The 23563-nt window shown below is 42.7% G+C and overlaps 1 protein-coding gene across 1 annotated transcript in view; it reads right to left on the bottom strand.

Moving 5' to 3' along the window:
• Positions 1-23563, bottom strand: part of pls3 (plastin 3 (T isoform)) — a 62111-nt gene that overhangs the window by 26369 nt on the left and 12179 nt on the right. The window contains 5 exon segments of the mRNA NM_001002326.1: positions 13111-13206; positions 18320-18462; positions 22830-22995; positions 23196-23277; positions 23377-23509. Of these exon segments, the coding sequence (NP_001002326.1) occupies positions 13111-13206; positions 18320-18462; positions 22830-22995; positions 23196-23277; positions 23377-23509 (620 nt within the window).

The raw sequence follows: 23563 nt of genomic DNA, 5'->3' as shown, positions 1-23563 counted from the left end.
AACCGCTTTGTGGACCCTCACAGCACACAGCCAGTGAGTCCCATAAATCTATTCCAGCTACAGTTTTGAGAACAGAAAAACAAAATGAAACTGTTGAAATTGAGCATGAAAACAAATGGCAAAAACAAGGTGCAAGGCCAAAGAGTACTCGTGGGGTACCCCAAATACAGGTCGGACTCAAATACAGCTTTAGAACAGATATGAAGTTTTGAGTAATATGGGTGAAGAATCACAAATGCAGTCAGACAGACATTGCATGACTCAGCAGCTAATTCTGCAAGGAACAGAAGCTTAAGGCCGACTAGACAGCAGCAATCTACTCCGATTGCACCTGAGATAAGAACACTAGTAGTATTAGATTCTATAATCAGGAATTTTAGGAGCAAAGCTACAATGACATACTGCTTTCCACATGCAACAGTTTTTGATGTAAACAAAGAACTTGAGAAAAATCTGAAGAAGTACAAGACTGCAAAAAGGATTATCATCCGTGTGTGGAAGAATGATATTCAGAAGGAACAGTCAGAACAGCTCAAAAAAAGATTTCTGTGACCTAAACTTTCATATTCCATTGCCGCAAGCCCCCAGTTAGCAACCAAAATTGTCTATTATCAATAGTAACATCTGAATTTGACTATTTTAGTATTGCTGAGGATTTTAATATTCACATTGATAATCCAGAAATCAATACTGTAAAAGAACTGATGACAGTTTTTAATACTTTCGATCTGACTCAGCATGTTTAAGGACCCACACACAATCGTGAACACTCTCTTGACCTACTTATAACTAAGGGTTTACACATTTCATCGATCTGATCATTTCTGTATTTTCTTTGATATATTGATCACTCCAGCTATTAAAGACAGATCTGTCTGTCAGAAAAAGATATATAAATGAGAACGTTCGAGGTTACAGAAGTAACCCTTCGTTCCCCGAGGAGGGGAACGGAAGTGCCATAGAGTGGATTGATTGAAATCCACGAAATGGGAGGATTCGGTTCAGAAGCCGCTTGTCTGAAAGAGTATTGAACGGGCCAATGAAAGCATTGAATTGGCAGCGTAAGCTTGCACAGGTGTACTTCATTGCCAATTATCCCAGCATATAAGCACACCTGGAGCGAGCAAACGCCATCCTTTTAAGCTGAAGAGACTTTCAAAAAGCTAAGGGACAGTCATTATGGCGACGGAGTATGGCACTTCCATTCCCCTCCTCGGGGAACGAAGGGTTACTTCTGTAACCTCGAACGTTCCCCTTCGGTTGGGGAACTTCAGTGCCATAGAGTGGATTGATTGAAATCCACGAAATGGGAGAAGTATGGAAAGCGCCATAATGACTGCACCTTACCAACGCCCCCGATGAGGGGATAGTCAAGCAAGCGTGACGCACCCACATCATGGGAGGCGCGGTCCTCCAACGTGTCCCTGGCCCTAATTTATCCTACTTCAACAGAAGTCTTACGGATTTAGATAAATTTTTTGGGAAGTCGTGAGCATCTAGATAATTCTAGGAAAATACGACAGTACGTTGGGAAGCGTGCAATCCCGATAGGGAGGACGCTGCGGAGGCCATTCGTTACCCAAGGGGGGATAGATGGCAGAATTACATATGGACTAGCCCTAAAAAGGGGGAGTACACATAGCAAAAGAGTGGTTAGTGGAGAGGGAAGACACGGGTCCGCCCAGGGGGGGGAACTTAACCGTGGCGGAATAGGCATATGGGATCGCCTAGTGGGGATCACGCATAGCAGGCACCTTTACCCAAAACGCGGGCTGACCAGCGGGCAGACCTACAACGTAGTGGGCCAGCAAGTGACTCCTCCGCTGAGTCAGTCCTGGGGGCCACGGAGGAATCTGCAGGGCTCACCTGACGGGGAACTTTACTGACAGATAAAAAGGCGCACGTACCTCCGTGTTAGGGAGAATGGCGCAGCAAGCGTGTTTCAACACCCTACTGAATTGTTTCCTCAATCACCAAGGGTTACCTAATACCCTTGAGGAAACCGGCTCCACTCGCAGATTGTAAAACCTTGCAAATGTGTTGGGTGTCACCCAGCCCGCAGCTCTACAGATGTCTGTTAGAGAGGCACCGCGTGCGCGCGCTCGAGAGGATGCGAAGCTCCGAGTGGAGTGTGCACGCACTCTCGGGGGACGCGGCTCACCTCGGCTCTGATAGCGAAAGAAAGGCATCCACAATCTAGTGGGAACTTATTTCGGTACGGCACTTCCCTGCTGCCGACCGCCATAACAGACTGCTGCTCAGCTGCTCAGATGATCTAAACTCTGAGTGCAGTCCGGATAATACGCAAAACGCGAACTGGACAATAAAGAAGGGCTGGGTCTGCCTCCTCCGAGGGCAGCGCTTGCAGACTCACTACCTCGTATTAAAACGGAGTGGTAGGAACCTTGGGCACATATCGCGGGCGGGGTCTCAGGACGTGAGAGAAAGCCAGCCCAATTACAGGCACGAGTCACTGACCGAAAAATGCCTCCGGGTCCCCGACTCTCTAATCGATATCAACGCGACCAGCAGAGCTGTCTTCAGGGACAGAAAGATACTGAGTCGAGGATCGAAGGGATCTGACGCGGCTTGTGTAGCGAGGGCGAGATGCTAAGAGGGCATGAGAGGGGGCGGGGTGGATTAATTCGCTTAGCACCCCTGAGGAACTGGATGATGAGGTTATGCGTTCCCACGGTGCCGCCAGCCACCGCGTCATGAGAGCAGAGATGGCAGCCACGTAACCTTGAGTGTGGAGGGCGACAGCCTGCTCTCCAGCTTCTCTCGTCGTAAAGAAAGCACAACGCTGATCTGGCAAATTACGGGGGTCTTCTCTGCGAGAGACACACCATTCAGTGAATAGACTCCACTTCAGGGCATAGGCGCGCTCGGGGAGGGGGCTCTAGCCCGAGTGACGGTATTAGCCACAGCAATCGGAGGTTACCTAAGTCTTCCTCGCGTCTAAGGACCTCCAAAGATCGGCGAGGGTGCCAGATGGTGCCCTGTCCCTGAGAGAGTAGGTGCTCTCTCGAAGGGACTGCCAGGGGAGGGCCATCGTGAGGGAGAGCTCTGACATCCAGGTCCGGTTGAGCCAGAGGGGCGCAACCAGCAACCTGTTCCTTGTCCTCCCTGACCTTGCACAGTAACTGCGCGAGCAGGCTCACTGGGGGAAACGCGTATTTGCGCATGCCCCAAGGCCAGCTGTAAGCCAGTGCATCCGTGCCGAGAGCACTCGGTCAGGGAAAGAACAACTGGCAATGAGCAATCCCGGGGGAAGCAACAGATCGATCTGGGCTTCCCTGAATCGCGCCCATATCAGCTGAACAGACTCGGGGTGGAGTCTCCATTCTCCAGGACGTTAGGCTGCCGTGAGAGCGCATCGGCTGCACGGTTGAGCTTGCCTGAATATGAATGGCGTGCAGCGATTTCAGCCGCGGATGACTCCAGAGGAGCAGACGGCGGGCGAGCTGAGACATGCGGCGAGAGCGCATACCCCCCCATACGGCTGATATACGTCACCGCCGCCGTACTGTCCGTCCTGACCAGCACGTGTTGCCGCTCCAGCACCGGAAAAAAACGGTGGAGAGCGAGGAACACTGCCAACAGCTCCAGGCGATATGCCAATGCAACTGGGTACCTTTCCACAGGTCCGCAGCCGCATGCCCGCAACGCACAGCCCCCCCGCCCATGTTGGAAGCGTCTGCTGAAACGACAACAAGACTGGACGCCTGTTCTAGAGACACCCAGGCCTGTAGGAACAAGGGGTCGCTCCAAGGGCTGAGGGCGCGGCGACACAGCGCAGTAACAGAGACTCGGTGTGCGCGCGCGCGTGCCATGCGTGTCTGGGGACTCGATCGTGAAGCCAGTGCTGAAGTGGTCTCATATAGACTACTCCGAGCGGCATGAAGCGGCTGCGGATGCCATATGCCCCAGGAGCCTCTGAAATAGTTTCAGTGGGACCACTATTTTACTGTCGAGCTCTCTCAGACAGTACACCATCAGCTAAGCGCTCTCCGGAGAGGCGCGCTGCCATGGTGACCGAGTCCAGCTCCAGCCCGAGAGAAGAGATCCTCTGCACGGGGGCGAGTTTGCTCTTTTCTCGGTTGACCTGAAACCCCAACAGGTGGAAGTGCTGGAGCACTTTGTCTCTGTGCATAATCAATTGCTCCGAGAGAGGGCAAAAATCAGCCACTCGTCAAGAATTTAAGTATGTAGATGCCCGCGAGCCGAAGGGGCGCTAAGGCACCCTCCGCGGGCTTGGTGAGGACCCGCGGAGACAGAGAGAGCCCGAAGGGGAGGGCTTTGTATTGCCAAGCTCGACTTTCAAACGCTACCGCAGTAACTGACGGTGGCGAGGAAGAGTGGAGACATGGAAATACGCGTCCATCAGGTCTAATGCTGCAGACCAACCCAGAGGAGGAATGCACCGGAGGATGTGCTTCTGCGTGAGCATTCTGAACGGCAGCTTGTGTAGACAGCGGTTCAAAACGTGCAGATCTCGGATTGGCCGTGGCCCACCGCTCTTTTTGGGCACGATGAAGTGTGGGCTGTAAAACCCGCTCTCCATCTCGGCTGGAGGGAGCGGCTCGATTGCATCCTTCGCCAGGAGGACAGCAATCTCCTCTCGTAAGACAGGGGCGGACAGGGGGCTGACCCTGGTGAGTACACACCCGTGACTTGGGGGGCCGTTTCGCGAACTGAATCGCATAGCCGAGTCTGATAGTGCGTATGAGCCACCGAGAAGAGCTGGCCCGCGCTAACCAGGCAGGCAGAGCTCTCGCTAATGGACTCATCGCTACAATCGCTGACGTACCAGCAGTGGGGCAGCGCGGAGTGGGTGTGCTGATCTGGAAAGTGCGCGGGTCCCACGGAAAAGCTGGAGGTGAGATATTTGCTCTCACTCCGCACCCGAGCTCCGGAGGGGAGGCTCGAGGGGTGGGAGAAAGGAGACCGTCCTCCCAGCGCTCGTGAGCCACTGGCGAAATGCACCGAATCTGCAAGCTAGAAAGCATAGAGTCCGAGACTGGCAGATTTCGGGCTGTCACATCTGGGGAAGTGGAAAAGTGCCCTTTCATAATGTTTTCATGGCAGTAAAAAAGTGCCGTTGGAAATGGTGCCCCGCCCTCCAGCGGGGAAAGAGCAAGTTCCCCCTTCTCCAGATGGCCTGTCCCAGGGACGCTTCGCGGTCCGTTGCCAGACTTAGCGGCGTTCTGGGCAGGGGGGCTGCCTGCTTCCGAGGTGCCCGACGCGCTCACTTCGCCAGAGGCGTGTGCGGGGGCGGAGCAGTTCTCGTAGGCGGGCGCCTTCGGCGAGGAGCAGGTATGAATGGCACGGCGGGTGGAGCGGGCTACGGACCGCCGATAAGACATCACCCATCAACTACTCTCTCACCGCCTTGAATTCCTGGGTGAATTCACAGACAGTGTCGCCGAACATGGCTTGGGATATGGGGAAAGTCAAGAAAGCGGACTTTGTCGACTTCGCGCATATCAGCCAGGGGTGGCGCTCCTGGATCACTAATGTGGACATCGTCCTCCCCGTCCTCACACGCAGCGGACTCAGTAGTCCGAAGAGCTAAGTCGGCGGTGGTGCGAAGCTCGTAAGCCTGGGTTGGACCCACCCTCGTGCAGCTCGGCCAGCGCCTGCGCTTGGTAGCGCTGGTAGGTGGCTATCGCATGCAAGGCGTAAGCAGCCTGGCCCGCAGCTATGTAAGCTCTAGCTCCGAGGGAGGCAGATAACTTACAGGCTTTGGATAGGAGACGAGGCGGACCCCGCCAAGAATAGGCGCCGCGCAGATTGACCGCCATCGCGCACTCAACCTGAGGAATCGCCACATACCCCCTGGCTGTTCCACCGTCAAGAGTGGTGAGGGTGGAGGGACACGCAGCATGAGCAGAAAAAAGTGCTTTTCAAGACCGCGTGAGCTGGGGGATAAACCATCTGGACCATCATTAACATGCTGGACCCCCCAGACATGTAACGCAGTGCCCGTGCCCATCATCCGAGGACAGGAAACCACCGCATCCAGAAACGCACAGTCGGAGCGCCGTCCTGAAAAGGACGTGCTGCACGACTGTGTTGCTCTTTCTGTGAAATTTGCAACTTTATACGCACCGCTCTGGAGGACCGGACCCAAAGAACGCCAGGCAAGGAGGAAACCCAGCTCGACCGTCTGCCGCTGCGTGTACACACTCTGGACCGGGAGAATGCTCTCGTTCGCTCAGAATCGCTGGTCACAGCAGGAGGAACCCTCATCAACTCGATCAGAAAGTCTCTGAAGCGAAAAGGATGGCGTTTGCTCGCTCCAGGTGTGCTTATATGCTGGGATAATTGGCAATGAAGTACACCTGTGCAAGCTTACGCTGCCAATTCATTGCTTTCATTGGCCCATTCAATACTCTTTCAGACAAGCGGCTTCTGAACCGAATCCTCCCATTTCGTGGATTTCAATCAATCCACTCTATGGCACTGAAGTTCCCCAACCGAAGGGGAACACTAGTGAGCAGATTATGAAGGCATATCGCTAGCAACAATTATATCTGCAGACTCTGTTGATTCTTTCCTTGATTTGTTTGACTCTAAAGTTAAGAATGTCATAGATGACATTGCTCCTGTTAAAGTCAGGAAAAGAACTGGCAAAGAGAGAGCCTCCTGGAGAGGCTTAATAGCAGTCCAAATAATGAAAAGACAAGAAAAGCTGAGCGTATGTGAAAAAAGACGAAACTAGTAGTCCATTATAATATCTTTAAAGACAGTCTTCATGCTTTAAATATGGAACTAAACACTGCTAGGCAGACTTTCTTTTCAAGCCTTAAAAACAGCAACGTAAATAATGCTTGTACACTCTTTGCAACGATAGATTCATAAACCCCCCTAGTCGGATTCCCAGTGAGCTACTCTCTAAAAGCAAATGTAATGAGTTTGCTCATTTCTTTACTGATAATATCAATAATATTAGAAAGGCAATCAGCTCATCCAATCAGCCAAGTTGTGTTGACGTCAAACACAACTTAAGAAATCAGATATTATGTCTGATTTCATGGCAATTAATCGTAAAATCTTAGAAGAGATCGTGCAAATTATAAAAATATCAACCTGCAGTCTTGACACGTTCCCCACATCATTCTTCAAAATAGCGTTTAATTATTTAGAAATGGATATTCTAAAAGTGGTAAATGCTTTACTTCTCTCTGGGATTTTTCCAAACTCACTTAAAACTGCAGTTGTTAAACCCCTCTTGAAGAAGAGACACCTGGATAACATGTTCTTAAACTTCAAGGGGTTTTTAGACAATTTTAAATCTGGTTTCAAAGCACATCACAGTACAGAGAGCGCCCTTATAAAGATAACCAACGATATACACCTAAATACAGATTCAGGCAAATTATCAGTGCTGGTACTGCTGGATCTCAGTGCTGCATTTGACACTGTCGATCACAGCATACTTCTGGATAGGTTGGAAATCTGGGTTGGGCTATCTGGGACGGTCCTCAAATGGTTCAGATCTTACCTTGAAGGGAGAGGTTACTATGTCAGTATAGGTAACCATAGGTCAAGGTGGACACCCATGACATGTGGAGTCCCACAAGACTCGATTCTGGCACCTCTCCTGTTCTACCTTTATATGCTACCTCTGAGCCAAATAATGAGAAAGAATCAAATCTTCTACCACAGCTATGCTGATGACACTCAGATCTACTTAGCCTTACTGCCTAATGGCTACAGCCCCATTGACGCCCTCTGCCAATGCATTGATGAATTTAACAATTTTATGTGCCAAAACTTTCTTCAGTTAAACAAAGAGAAAACTGAAGTCATTGCGCTTGGGAACAGAGATGAGGTTCTCAAGGTGAATGCGTACCATGGCACTAAGTGTCAAACAACAAAAAATAAGTTTAAGAATCTTGGTGCGACCCTGGAGTCAGATCTAAATTTTTATTAGTCATGTCAAAGCAGTTAGTATATCAGCATACTATCATCTCAAAAACATTGCAAGAATTAGATGCTTTGTTTCCAGTGAAGACTTAGAGAAACTTGCTCATGCTTTTATCAGCAGCAGGGTGGATTACTGTAACAGCCTCCTCACTGGTCTTCCCAAAAAGACAGTCAGACAGTTTCAGCTCATCCAGAACGCTGTGGCCAGGATTCTGACCAGAACCAGGAAATCAGAGCACATCACACCTGTCCTCTGGTCTTTACACTGGCTCCCAGTTACATTCGGAATAGATTTTAAAGTATTATAACTTGTCTTTAAATCACTGAATGGCCTAGGACCTCAATACATTACAGATATGCTGACTGCATACAAACCCAACAGATCACTCAGATCTTAAGATCATTTAAACTAGAAGTTCCAAGAGTTCTGTCAAAGCAGGGTGAATCAGTTTTCAGCAACTACACCTCTCGCTGCTGGAATCTGTTTAGCTGTGCCTTTACTGAATGATCACTGTGCTGCGTCCGACATATCACACTATTATGTTTTTCTTTTCTTTTTCATTATCTTGTAACCTATTTTAACACTTTTTTTATCTGTTTTAACTATTTTTTATTCTTATTTTTATAGTTCTTAATATTTGTTTTTTATTTCTTACACGTGTCTCTTTTATTCTTGTTAATGTAAAGCACTTTGAATTGATGCTGTGGATGAAATGTGTTATATAAATAAACTTGCCTTGCCTATCACATATATATATATATATATATATATATATATATATATATATATATATATATATATATATATATATAAATAAATAAATAATGAGGCGATTTATTAAAAAATTTCTTATTTAAAAGAAAATAAAAAAATCCTACTTTATTAATAATAATCAGGCCCGACCCTAAGCAATTTGGCACCCTAGGCAAGATTTTAGGTGGCGCCCCCTCAAATCACAGTAAATTCCACTGTATAGACATAAGAAACTAAATAGATTTTTGATCAACTACTATAAGCTGGGAAAACGTCAGATAAATATGCCAATGCAATTAACATTAATGCTGAATAGACATCTTTATAGATTAATGCTGAGATAGATATTAATATTTAAGCATTTGCATAAGGAAGGAATGATGAGGGTAGTTACATTACTATTACTATTTTCCATAACATCTATGTCTTTCCATAACATTAGCTGACGTCAAAACTATCAGATAGCACTATAGCTATTTATTGATTAGCAATCTGTCCAACGATGGATGTAAAAAAATATGGGACAACAAATAGCTTCAAATTATAGAATACATAGCAAACATTAGAAAATATTGACAAATAAAAGGTTTAGTCTATTAAAATCTATGGCCTATACAGAAATTAAATAAAGCTATAAAATCTACTTCACTTTTAATTGTATTTGCATATTGATTAAAGTTACTATAGTTATTTAGTGAAGAGCAGCAAATGAATCTCTCATCGTGTTTTGCTTGATAACAGAGGTGTTAATGTAAAAATGCACAGATCTATAATGAAGCATTCGACTATAGTAACTGTTTGTGCTCATTAAAGAGAAAATTAGTTGTGTTTAAAATAAAACACGCAGGACAGAGCCAAAAAAAAAAAGTTATTGCCGTCTATCACTGAACGTGTCAGGAATACCGAAAACAAAACCAACTTATTAAACAAAACCAACGCTCATTTCTGGCGCCCCCCCTAGATGTACAGGGCCCTTAGCATTGGCCTATACTGCCTATGCCACTGGCTGGCCCTGATAATAATGATGACTATGATAAGGATTATTATTAGGGATGTAACGGTATCAGAATTTCACGGTACGGTAATACCTCGGTATGAATGTCACGGTACGGTATTTATTGAATCATTTACAGGAAAAAAACAAAACTCATGAAAATACTCCAAAAAAGTGCCAAAAGTGTCAATGACATACAAATTAGTCATCTATCTGTAAGCTTTGAAACAGGAACTTCAATTTTAATAACAAAAAAATATTAAACCATGTAAAAAAATTAAGTTTCAACCATAGACTGTAAAATATATGGACGTAGTATCCGTGACGTCACCCATAGGTTTCTGAAGAGCGCAAAAGAAGCCACAAGTAGGCGCGGCCAACCGTCGCCATTTTGGTCACGTGTCATCACACCCACGGCGGGATACCAAATAAGGGCAAAGAGGCGGAGAGTGAGCGGCGCTACAGACACCTGCTAGCATTTAGCTTGGACCTGGTTCAGACACACTTTACTTTGGGAGAACGCTTAATACTTTATCACTTGTGACTCGTTTGTATTCTGACCACTTGTGCTTGGTTGTACACTATATCAATAAAGTGTTTAGACTTTTAAAAACACTGCTGTAATACACTGAGCCACTAAACATTGTTCTTATGACGTTTTTCAACAGGAGGAAAACGCAAATTACTTCCAAACACTTCAGATACAGTCTGTGTTAGTTACTGTAAGACTATTGATGAAATCCAGCATAACACTGCACGACAACGCTTCAGATGACTGATCTAGAGCCTACAGCTAATCAATCTGACAGATTCTGGAGTGCATTACAGCTCTAAATATAAATATAAACGATAAATGATCTTAAATAAAACAAATACATGTATAGAGATGGTATATAAGTATATAACTTTACTCACATGGGAAACAGAGGCCACGTGAATGGTTTGTGAGCACAATTAAGTGCCCTCAGCATGCCATGCCATCTAATAATTGTAGGAAACAAGTCCAAAAGGCAGTTGACTGTGTAAAGCCACATAAAACAACACAGAAATACGATAAATATGCCGAGTTCAGTCGCTAATCTGCAGAGGTGACGTGACGGCGACCAGCGAGACCTAACTGTCACTCAAGTGGCAACGCCCTTAATTATGCAAACTTAATATAACTTAATATAAAGGAAACGGATGAGTTATAAAAAAATTCACCCCCCTCACAGTTGTCATGAAGGGTAATATTAGCTGTATTAACCAAAATCTTTTTTTGTACCAGGCTGTAAACACCTTTTTTTCTGCTGTAAAGTTGGCCATTCTAACAGTGGGCTCAATTGAAATTTGCTCTGTTTTGGAGCCAGGAGCGGCCAGGACTAGCGGAATTTCGGATGAATTGCAGTTTTAGTTACTTCCGTATTGGCTTCCTGAGGGAGAGCGGGAGGTTGCCGCTTGGTTTCAACTTAGTAGTGTTGAAAACTCATCACATTCAACATTTAATCACTCACTTAGATAGAAATGGGTTAAAAGGAAAATTATCATATAAATATAATCTGGTAAAAGCTGGTATCTCTGGGTATTTACAATGTCCCCTGCAACAGAAAAAAACCCTCATTTGGGACTGAGGTTTCTGGGACAAGAGAGATATGACTTGGCCCAGGTTGACAGCAGTGGGTAACGTTGTGCATTGTCTTTCCCCCAATTGAGAAGACAAACCATGAGTGAGATAGAGATCTCATGTCTGCATCAATCTGAACAGTGTGCTGTGTTTCTGCAGTCCCCATGACTGATTATTATCGTATTGGGGGACGTATTCCCCAACTTGCAGGCACGTGCACACACAGGGCTCAACCTGTGCAGTGCACATGCCCTTTTTAGTCTTGGATAGAAAGTTCTCTTCCAAAATGTTCAAAAGTGCCCCCGCGACGCGACATACCCTCCGTCCCCGCTTTACAGTACGCGCGCGACAACACAGCTGATAAGAACTCGCGCGACAACACCGATATTCAGTACGCGCGCAACAACACAGCTGATAAGAACTCGCGCAACAACACCGCTATTCAGTACGCGCGCGGCGACAACACCCGCTTTAGGGTTTTCCAGCTCTTTTTGATCCCCGCTTCTAGCAGTACACTCCATTTCCGCATTACTGGATCTGTAGCGACAACAGACCGCAAGGGATTATGGCCAAGCATGGGCTGATGGGAATTGTAGTTTCTGGTACCTCCCGTTCGCGTCATTCGCCTGAGCAAATTTTCTCAGAAGACCTATAGTTTTACCGAGTCATGCGACTACGGTAATATCGAAAAAATTAATATTGCGGTATGACGGTATTTACAATACCGTTACATCCCTAATTATTATTATTATTATTTTTAATTATTAAGAAAGATATTGTTTATTTATTTCTTATTTTTTGAAAAATCTAGTGTTACATTTTGACACATGCAAACCACTGCAGAAATGTTCTATCTAACAGGCCATGTCATAAACAGTAGCCTACATTTCTTAATAAATAACCTACCTCTAAAATAAAACCATTAAAGTTTGCTATGTTTTTTTGTTTTCACAAGCTTTGGAGCAATGACTGCAAAAAAATATACTAGTTTTGGAGATGTAACAAATTCCGCTGAGCTGTGTTCAAAATTACATAAATGTTTTCAAAGTGCAATGCGACGGGAGCACAATTGTGAACATGAAGATTGCTAAGTTAAAATACTTTAAAAGCAAATTACACCTAAGAAAGATTACTTTAATGCTTTTTTAAAAATCATAAGTTTAAATGTCTGAATGTTCTTAACAAATAGGGCATGGGGGATAACTGGGAATAGAACACAGCCAGGAACTATGTTTCTAACTACAGCTCCAGAGGTGTAGTTGCAAGTGAACAAGTTTACAACTTAGTTTGCGAATGTTCAGTGGAACTATGAATTTTGGAAACGTCAAAATTAATTAACTATGTTTGTAATGACGAAACTTGCGACCTTAGTTGGCTAATGATGGTTTTCGGAAACACATCCCTGTTTGTGATACCAACCATAGACATAGTCACACTCTGAACTTAATTTTATCCATGGTGCTATCTAATAGTAATGTAGTCACAGTACACAATTGCAACTCTAATAATAATTTTTTTGTTATGTTTAGAACTGATCTCCCAACTGTAAATTAGAACAAGAGTTCAGTACACCATTATTTCAATTCTATAAGTAAGACTACAGATTTGCGTTTTGTTGAGGCTTATAAAACAGTCAAGGAGACTCAATATTTAAATTTTTGGGACATATTTAGAATATAAGACAAGTAGAAAAACAGTTTATGCAGGTCTATTAAAACATTTGCTTGGTTGGCGCCCCCTACGCTAACCAAGCAAGACAAAGGCGACAGTGGCAAGGAGTCAAAACTTCATCAGATGCATGATTGTGTAATTTGAATATGAACTTACGGTAAAGCCTGACATGTCAATGTCAATACGACTTTCACCATCCTTCTGACCTTTAGGTGCAATCTGGTTGAGCAAGTGAAAGTAAGCCCTGGAGTCCTGCAGATTCAAGAGTGAGAAAAGGAAAGAAAAAAAGGTTAAGTGAAAATGTAGCTTAAAGTGCCCTGCAGTCATACCAGTTGAACTATAATTGGGTAGTTGGTAAATAGGCAATTATTATTTATTTATCTTTGCAAAAAAAAAAAAAAAAAAAAAAAATTCCAAAGATAAAATAGTTATATTTTTGTTGTTTTTAAAAATATTTAACTTATGTATTAAAAGAAAAACACCTCTTAATAGTATAAAAATAGCATGATAGTGATTTATCTTTATTGTATCTCATGCAGTACTATTAATTTTTATATGAATTTATCAATATTATTTTCTCTTTGACTTCAATTAATAACCCCAATCCTAAATTAAGTACAGTCATACTGAAGTGCAAAGGAACAGAACCTATAGACACACTGGAGACTGGCAGCTTCAAGAAAGCACATGCTGGCTGCAGTTTCTGTTTTCATCATCATAACTGAGCGAATATTCAGTGCATATCTAATCTGAACACAGTCTTGAATTCACATACCTTTGTGCCACTGCTATGCTTATGTGGACAGATTTTTATCTGTTATTCAGAAACAACTATATTATATAAGCAGTCACCAATTCTAATATACTGCCAACTCTCAAGTCACTAGTTTTTTCACACACCAAATGAACATTATTTACCATATATGAACCCAACATTTAATATTATATTCAAGAAACTACATTTCTATTGGACTGTCATGGTGGCGCAGTGAGTAGCACAATTGCCTCACAGCAATGAGGTCACTGGTTTGAACCTCGTCTGGGTCAGTTGGCATGTCAACAAAGGGGCAAACAGATGTATAAAGGCAATCCAAATTTATAGTAAAAATAACAGGTTAGTGGTCAGAAGGCAGGCAGCAGTCAGGGATGAACAACAAAACAAAGCAAGGATCAAAACCAACAAGGCAAGAGAAAGATGTTGTAATGTTTACAAGCAGTATAACAAGACTCAGCAAACAGAGTGTCAAAATAAGCAGTATATATGTGTAGTGTAATCAGTCCATATGCAGCATCAGCTGTGGCAGTGTAATCAATAGAGACATGGAGCAGGTGTGTATGTGTGTTGTATGACAGAATTTGTAGTTCATATTGAGGCAGGCTTGCCTCAAATATATGCATGTGAAAGTTCTCCGGTGATTTATTATGGTTAGATTACTGGTGATCGTGACAGAGCCCATGCTCTAAGAGCAGATTCCAGATGCTCCAAATACAGTTTAGGAGGAGGGTGAGCAGAGGCGGAACTGGGGGAGGGATGGAGGGCCAAGACCGTGCAGCAGAGGAGTAACCTGAGCATGGAGTTGCTGAGGGGTTCAGGAGGCACTGGCAGTTCATCTAACCCCAGTGGGTCAGGAGGCTTTGGTTCAAGAGGCACTGGCAATTCATCTTACCCCTATGGGCCAGGAGACTTCGGTTCAAGAGGCACTGGCAGTTCATCAAACCCCAGTGGGTCAGGAGGCTTTGGTTCAGAAGGCACTGGTAGTTTATCTAACCCCAGTGAGTCAGGAAGCTTTGGTTCAAGAGGCACTGCCAGTTCATCTAACCCCAATGGACCAGAAGACTTTGGTTCAGGAGGCACTGACAGTTCACCAAACCCCAGTGGGTCAGGAGGCTCTGGTTCAGGAGGTACTGGCAGTTCATCTAACCCCAGTGGGTCAGGAGGCTTTGGTTCAGGAGTCACTGACAGTTCATCAAACCCAAGTGGGTCAGGAGGCTTTGGTTCAGGAGCCACTGGCAGTTCATCTAACCCCAGTGGGTCAGGAGGCTTTGGTTCAGCAGACACTGGTAGTTCATCTAACCCCAGAGGGTCAGGAGGCTTTGGTTCAGAAGGCACTGGCAGTTAATCTAATTCCAGTGGGTCATGAGGCTTTGGTTCCAAAGGCACTGGTAGTTTATCTAACCTCAGTGGGTCAGGAAGCTTTGATTCAAGAGGCACTGCCAGTTCATCTAACCCCAATGGGCCAGGAGATTTTGGTTCAGGAGGCACTGACAGTTCATCAAACCCCAGTGGGCAAGGAGGCTTTGGTTCAGGAGACACTGGCAGTTCATCTAACCCCAGTGGGTCAGGAGGCTTTGGTTCAGCAGAAACTTCCAGTTTATCTAATCCCAGTGGGTCATGAGGCTTTGGTTCTAAAGGCACTGGTAGTTTATCTAACCCCAGAGGATCAGGAGGCTTTGGTTCAGGAGGCACTGCAAGTTCATCTAACCCCAATGGGCCAGGAGACTTTGGTTCAGGAGGCACTGGCAGTTCATCTAAGCCCAGTGGGTCAGAAAACTTTGGTTCAGCAGACACTGGCAGTTCATATAACCCCATACGGTCAGGAGGCTTTGGTTCAGGAGGCACTGAAGGGTCATATTACTCTTGTGGTTCTGGGAAGTCACATGGCACTGGCAGTCTTTCGTGAAACTCAGACGGCGGCTCTGGCCAATCGTGGGACTCAATTGTGGGACTTATTATGTGGAGACTGTAGAATTTCAGGCACCCCTGGCCATTCAGGGAATTTGGGAGGGTCTGGCGCCACTGGCTATTTAAGAAATTCTGGTGGGTCTGGTGCCCACCATTCGGAGAGTTCAGGAGTACCTGGTGCTCTAGGTCATTCGAATGATTCAAAGGTGTCTGGCGCCTAGCATTCAATTGATTCAGGGTGTCTGGCACCCGCCATTCGAGGGATTCAGTGGTGTCTGGCGCCCACCATTCGAGGGATTCAGAGGTGTCTGGCACTGCCATTAGACGAATTAAGAGAGTTCTGGCAATGTCAGTGGCTCTGGTTGTGGTAGCGTTGACTCTGGTAGCTCTGGCGGTTTTGGCAGCTCTGGCAGTGGTGGAGGATCTGGCAGTGATGGAGGATCTGGCAGCTCTGGAGGTGGTTGTGGCAGAAACCAGAAACAGTGTATGAAACCAGGGTATATGTAATCTATGTGATCATTGAGAATGACCATCACTTGTGTGTGTGTGTGTGTGTGTGTGTGTGTGTGTGTGTGTGTGTGTGTGTGTGTGTGTGTGTGTGTGTGTGTGTGATGAGAGGGAATAAGGAACTGGTGTGCAAGAGGTGCATGATGTTATATGAAGTCCAGTTGAGTGACAGATCTGTAGTTCTCCAGTGATCTTCAAATGTTAGATCGCTGGTGATCATGACAGAGGACCCACTCTAAAAGCGGATTCCAGATGCTCCAAACAGATGCTACAGGCCAAGAGAGAGGTGAAGTGGAGGCAGAATAGGGGAAGGGACAGAGGGTCAGGTCTGTGCAGCGGAGCTGAGCCTGGAATAGCAGAGGACCTGGGTCGTGGAGCTGTGGAAGGCCTGGAGCACAGTGCTGCAGTGGGCCTGGAGCATGGAGTTGCAGAGGGCCTGGTGCGGGGAGCAGTAGAGAACCTGGAGCAGGAAGTTGCGGAGGACCTGGAGCATAGAGCTGCTGAGGGCCACGAGCTTGGAGCTGCTGAGAACACAGGTGGGTCATACACCTACAGTGGATCAGGAGATTCTGGTTCAGGAAGCACTAGCAGTTCAACTAACCCCAGTGGGTCAGGAGGTTTTGGTTCATGGAGCACTGGCAGTTCAGCTAACCCCAGTGTGTCAGGAGGTTTAGGGTCAGGAGAGACTAGCTGCTTATTTATTCCCAATGGGTCAGGAGGCTTTGGTTCAGGAGACATTGGTGGTTCAGACAGCTCTGGTGGCACTGGAGGATCACACGGCTCAGGCGTCACTGAATAGTCGCACAGCTCTGGTCTGACTGGGAAGTCACACGGCACTAGGGGCACTGGGAAGTCATGTGCCACTGGTGGAAATGGAAAGTCACATGGCTCTGGCGGCCATTTGTGGAACTTAGGTGGTGGCTCTGGTCATTCTAGTCATTTAACCATAAAAGTTGAGCTGTTAAATATTCTAATCTCTAAGACTGGTTACTCAAAAGTCTAGTTCAGGCTCCAGACTCATTCGGTGTGATTTCAGGCTCATTCTGGCTGTTTTTTTCAGTTTTTTTTAAATCCAAGATTTACAAACCACTCAACCTCTCAAGTATTTGTTGGCAAAATGCCAATCCTTGGCCCATTTTTGCTGCTAAAGGACTAGACCTTTATTGAATGCTGGTTTTGTACCAAATCATAATTTGATTTTACCTGTTGACATCACCTGTTTAAAATCAAATAATTATTCTACCAATTTATCTGATTACTAATCCTGAATTGCATCTGTCTCAACTTTTTTTGTTATGCGTTGCAGGTCTGAATGTTATGAAAGGATGAATATTTACAAATAAAATTAAGTTGACCAGACAAAACCAGAAATATTTTGTGTTGTCATATTGTCTGCAATGAAATACAAGTCAAAGTGAATTTGGAAATATTTATTTTCTTTTTATTTATGTTTTCCATACTCTCACAACTTTTTTCTGATTTAGGTTTGTACATGAAAAACATTTACTTTAAATTAAAGTAATATTTCATGGCATATTTATATTATGCCAAAATAATTGTAATAATAATTTGCATGTCCACATGGGTGTTGTAACGTAATATGTGTTTGAATGTGGAAGGTTGGAACTAATCAGCAGATGAGCTTCTGCATTGTGCTTGTTCAATACACATTTTTAAACCAGATAATCTTTTTTTTTTCCTAAAAGAATGGCAACATATAAAAGTGTACTTTTAGGATTTATGCAGACATGTTTCATGTCTGTAAGGCAAATATTCGATAATCAATATCAAATATATTTGATTTGGCTCACAGTCATGTTGACAAATGGCCCAGAAATAGAAAACACTCCCTTTTTACAAACTTTACAAAAACATATTGTTTTGTTGAAATTTTGAATGTATACAAATAAAAATAAACCATTTGCAGTTTATAAATACTTTTATGGTCAGTACATGTTCTCAAAGTGTGTGTTTCAGGAACAAAATAAATTTAGAGACAAGGATATTTTTATTATTAAGATTCAACCAATTGCACTGACCAACTGCTATGGGAAATAGTACAAACTTATAGTACAAAATAGTACAAAAAATAGTACAAACAGACCAGAGAGCTGATAACTCTTCAGAAGAGTGACACAACAGCAGAGCACAGTGAATAGGCAAATTAGGACTGACCTTAATATCATGGCTAAAGTTGTTGATCTTACTCCATCCAGCATTCTCTAGATGAAAGTTGGCCCAGCGGAGCAACAATTCCTCTGGAGACAGTTTCATCAGATCCTCAAGTGTCTCTCCATCTCTCAACAATGCTGCGAGGGCTAAAACAAGACACAGTGACATTAAAACACTTTAAATTGAGATCTTTTGTCCCTCCATTGAAAGCCAATGTCAAAAATTTGAGGCCCAAAAAGGTAATGATAACATTGTGAAAATAGTCCATGTAACTACAGTGTTTCAACTTAAACCTTAAGCACATCACATTTTATAGCCCTGAAAATAAGGGGGTCTAATAATTCAGGGGGGCTAATAATTATGTAAAAATCAAAAAATATAAACACAACAAAAAAATAACAAAAAAAAAATCTGTAACTGGACCTCTTTCAATGTTAATTGAATACCCCTGGTCTAGCTTATTGATCTTCTTGGCTCAAGGTTCATCTGAGGATAGACCCTGTGAGACAGGCATAAACTCTCTCAAGTTCAATTTGAGAGAAAAACTGTTTAGTCTAGCAATGAGGTCAAGTTAAGTTTAACAGCTAATAGCTACACTGGGGTGCGTTTCGGAAAACCATCATTTGCCAACTAGCGTTGCAAGTTCCGTCATTACATAGTTCTTTATCCTCCTATGCCCTATGGATTCAGAAAGTTCTGAAAAAAATATCAAGGTCATCTCTCTTACACTTAATTTGCTTTCAACGTAGCCTATTTTTACAGTTTAGTTTTTGTAATCTTTATATTGACAATTGCGCTCCCTTCATAGTGCACTTTGAAAACATTTAGGACATTTTGAATGCAGAAAACTATAGGTGACTATTATTTAAAAGTGAAATTTACGTTACTTCTCCAAAGATTGTGAAAACAAAAATATATAGCATAGGTTAATGGTTTTACTTTATAGTAGGTTATTTATTAAGAAATGTGCCTGTAGCCTACTGTATATGATATGGGCCTGGTGTTTAGTAATAATAAAAAAATTATTTTAATTGTAAATGGCGCCTTTCTAGACATCCAAGGTCGCCTTACAATAAGCATCAACAACCATGCTAAAACAAGATAAAACAAATATACACTGAAGAAATTTGGGTTTCCTGATCAAATTATAGCTTGGATTAGACTTTTATACACATCTCCAATGGCCTGTATACGAACAAATAACAATTATTCTAAATATATCTCACTTGGTCGCGGTACTAGACAAGGCTGCCCACTCTCCCCTCTACTATTTGCAATAGCCATTGAGCCATTGGCAATTGCTGTAAGAGCCAGTGCAATGGCTGGCATAAAAAGGGGGGAGTTGGAGCACAAACTGTCTTTAAACACCGATGATCTCTTGTTATACGTGTCTGACCCTTGTACCTCTATTCCTTTGGTGTTGAAATTGCTAGCAGACTTTGGCCTGATTTCAGGATATAAGTTTTGAGTAAAAGTGAATTGATGCCTATTAATACAGCAGCGTTGGATTACCCATTAAGTTCTTTACCTTTCAAATTCTACTTATAAAGTTTCAAATATTTGGACATAAATATCACAAAAAAGCTTTTCAGACTTATTTGACCACAACTTTGTCCCATTAGTGAAAAAAACTTACACAGGATTTTAATCGATGGTCTCTCCTCCCTTTATCTTTGATCGGTAGGGTTAACTGTATTAAGATGATTGTACTTCCAAGATTTCTTTACTTATTTCAATTATTACTATTTTTATTCCAAATTCTTTTTTAGTTACACTTGATTGCTCTATTCCTAGTTTTCTCTGGAACAGAAAACCCCCAAAGATCCATAAAAGTATTTTTCAAATAACAAAACAATTGGGTGGTCTAGCTCTTCCAAATTTCCAAATATATTACTGGGCAGCAAATATACGCTCTACTCTATATTGGCTACATTCATGCAACTTAGCGAATCCCCCCTCTTGGGCTGCACATTGAGTCTGTCTCGTGTAATAAGTCATCCTCTTTGGCTGCTCTTTTATGCCTCCCATATACAATGACCCCAATTAAATATTCAAATAATATAATTGTAAAAAACAGTCTCAAAATTTGGACCCAATTTTTGCGCCATTTTGGTTTTTTATAATATCTCTTTATTATCCCCAATACACTCCAATCCTCTGTTTTATCCTTCTATCTTGGACAGTGCTTATGCCTCATGGAGAGATCTTGGATTGGCTTCTTTTGGTGATCTTTACATTGACTGTGTTTTTGCCTCTTTTGGTCAGTTGGCCTCCCAATTTAATGTCCCTAAAACCAATTTTTTCAGATACTTACAAATTCGAGATTTTGTGCGCAAGAAATTTGTTAACTTTCCAAATGCACCGCCTACTTCAGATCTAGACACAATTCTGGGCATAGATCCCTGTACTAAAGGTTCAAATTCTAATTTATGTAATATAATTGTTAATCTTCAATTTTCTTCTGATAATTTACGGAAAACCTGGTCTCAAGACATTGGAATTGACATTACAGAGGAGACATGGAAAGCGGTCTTCAACAGGGTTAACTGCTCCTCAATCTGTGCATGTCACAGGCTAATACAATTCAAGGTAGTGCATAGAGCTCCAAGAGCAGGCTAGCTCGCATCAATCCGTCTATAGACCCTGAGTGCAAAAGGGGTCATTCTGGTACAGCTACTTTATTCCATATGTTTTGGTCCTGTCCTTTCCTGCTTTCTTTTTGGAGACAAATATTTCTCTCGCTATCAGCTATTACCACTGTCGATATCCCACCATGTCCAATTATTGGTTTATTTGGGGTTCTTCCGCCCGACCACACTTTACCCTCTCATTTTGTAGACTTTGTAGCCTTTTTAACCCTTCTGGCTAGGCGATTAATTCTTCTGAACTGGAAGAGCCCTCACCCTCCTTCTCACTCTTGTTGGATAAGAAATGTTCTTTATTTTATGAAATTAGAACATTGTAGACTTGTTTTTATGTATATAAGATTGCACTAGTGTTGTTGGTTTTTATTAATTTATCTATTTATTTTATTATTTTATTTTTATTTATTTATTTCTATTATTATTATTTGCTCAAAATACTCTTCAGTGTATTTGCTTATTGTTACGTTTATGTCTTTGTAAATTTTTGTAATGTTTCTCAATGTATAAATAAAACATAAAAAAAAGTTAAACAAATATTAAAACAATACCAAACAAGCACTGACCAAACAAGTATAAACACATATCGCGGATATAAAATAACATGATAAAATTTTTAAAGGAAAGCCTGCTTAAAAATATAAAAGAAGGGTCTTTAGACTCTAGATTTATACAGTATATGTCTTTTAAAATATTCAACGTGGGTAGCGGCAGCTTACAGTGCCAGCTTGCACCCGAACCAGAAATTATACTAAAATGGACCATCCATTTAGAACATCCATTTAGAACATTGGTTTAGAAAATTTCTGCAGTGGTTTGAATGTGCCACAGTTGTAAAAGTAGACTTCAAAAATGTAAATAAATTAATAAACAATATCCTACTAAATAATAAAAGTAGGGGGAGGCAGTGGTGCAGTAGGTAGTGCTGTCGCCTCACAGCAAGAAGGTCGCTGGGTCGTTGGTTCGAACCTCGGCTCAGTTGGTGTTTCTGTTTGGAGTTTGCATGTTCTCCCTGCCTTCGCGTGGGTTTCCTCCGGGTGCTCCGGTTTCCACCCACAGTCCAAAGACATGTGGTAGAGGTGAATTGGGTATGCTAAATTGTCCGTATGAGTTTGTGTGTGAATGTGTGCGGATGTTTCCCAGAGATGGGTTTCTGCTGGAAGGGCATCCGCTGTGTAAAAAACTTGCTGGATTAGTTTGCGGTTCATTCCGCTGTGGCGACCCTGCATTAATAAAGGGACTAAGCCGACAAGAAAATGAATGAATGATAATAAAAATAATGGTAATAATAATAATAATAATAATTCTTATTATTAATAAATAGTCTACTGTAAATTACAACCATAAACATTTTATATGAGTTATTTGTGAGATATATAAGAATATTCTCAAAAATACTTGTGAAGGGAACATTGGCCTATATGTGCCATTTACATATATTTCAGATAATATAAAAAACGAGTTTTTACTAAAACTAATATTGAATTTTTTTTTAAAGTGCGTGTCATTTTTTTGGGTAATTTTTTTAAAGAAGTTGTTACTCCGCCCCGTTTAGAGCGTCATTATGGAGGTTTTACCACTAACGTGGTTCAAACGATGGATCTGCAACAGAGAAACTACGGTTTTGCGGAAACACTGGTCACTACATTGTTAATTTTTCAAACGTTGCATCATACTATTATAATTCAGCCACTAGATATGTCGTTGTTTGAGAAACCCCCCACCCCCAGGTCAATTCAGTCAGTCAGGTTAACACTAACTATAAAAGATTTTTCTGGCTATTTTCAGACTACCTGGATGTTGTCATTACCATGCCCAAGGCAGCACTGTTTGGACCAAAAGCAAAACTGTATTTGCACAAAGACATGTACCCTCATTTCTGCTCAGCTCAATGTCAGCAAACAGACCAATCTTGATGATCTGCCACAGAAGCCCTAAAACCAGATGAGGTTTCCCTTCTCGAAGGTCTAAAGCTCCAATGTTGACCACGTGACAGCCAATGGCAGAGGCTGAATTGAGAGCCAAGTTAAGATTCTCCTGCAGGATGGAAAGAATGTTTTTCAATATAGCACAAAATTATATTAATTTAACCAGGTAAAAAAAAATTATCTAATTGAGATTAAAATCACTCTTAACACAAATGTGTTTGCTTTAATACGGGAAAACAAACAGGGTTAATAACCCAAAGTCAATAAAGATAATTTTTAAAGGAATACACAAAAAAAGTAAAATCAAACCTGTATTGTGAATGGTGTTAGCTTTTTTTTGTTGATTGTCCTCTCATCAATAGTATCAGGTACTGAAAGATTGATCATTTTACTAAAAGACAGAAGGACACACAGATTAAGACATATGGATATCTTAAAAGTTAAAATAATGAAACCATGTACAATATGTTAAAGAATGTATCAGGCTTACCACAAGACTATACCATCACCTACGGCCTTGAAGAGAGCATCCGTATTAGGGTTCATGGGCAGTTTGTGTTTACAGTCAGGGTCATGTTCCAAAGCTGTGTTGATCCAATTCACAAATGCAAATCTCTCCTCCTCTTTTCACAGATGCAATAAATAAAAGTATATACAGTGCCATTAATGCCAAACAA

This window comes from Danio rerio, chromosome 14 (genome assembly GCF_052040795.2).
Source record: "Danio rerio strain M-AB ecotype USA chromosome 14, GRCz13ab, whole genome shotgun sequence".
NCBI lineage: Eukaryota > Metazoa > Chordata > Actinopteri > Cypriniformes > Danionidae > Danio > Danio rerio.
This window is presented reverse-complemented; position numbering and strand designations above follow the sequence as displayed.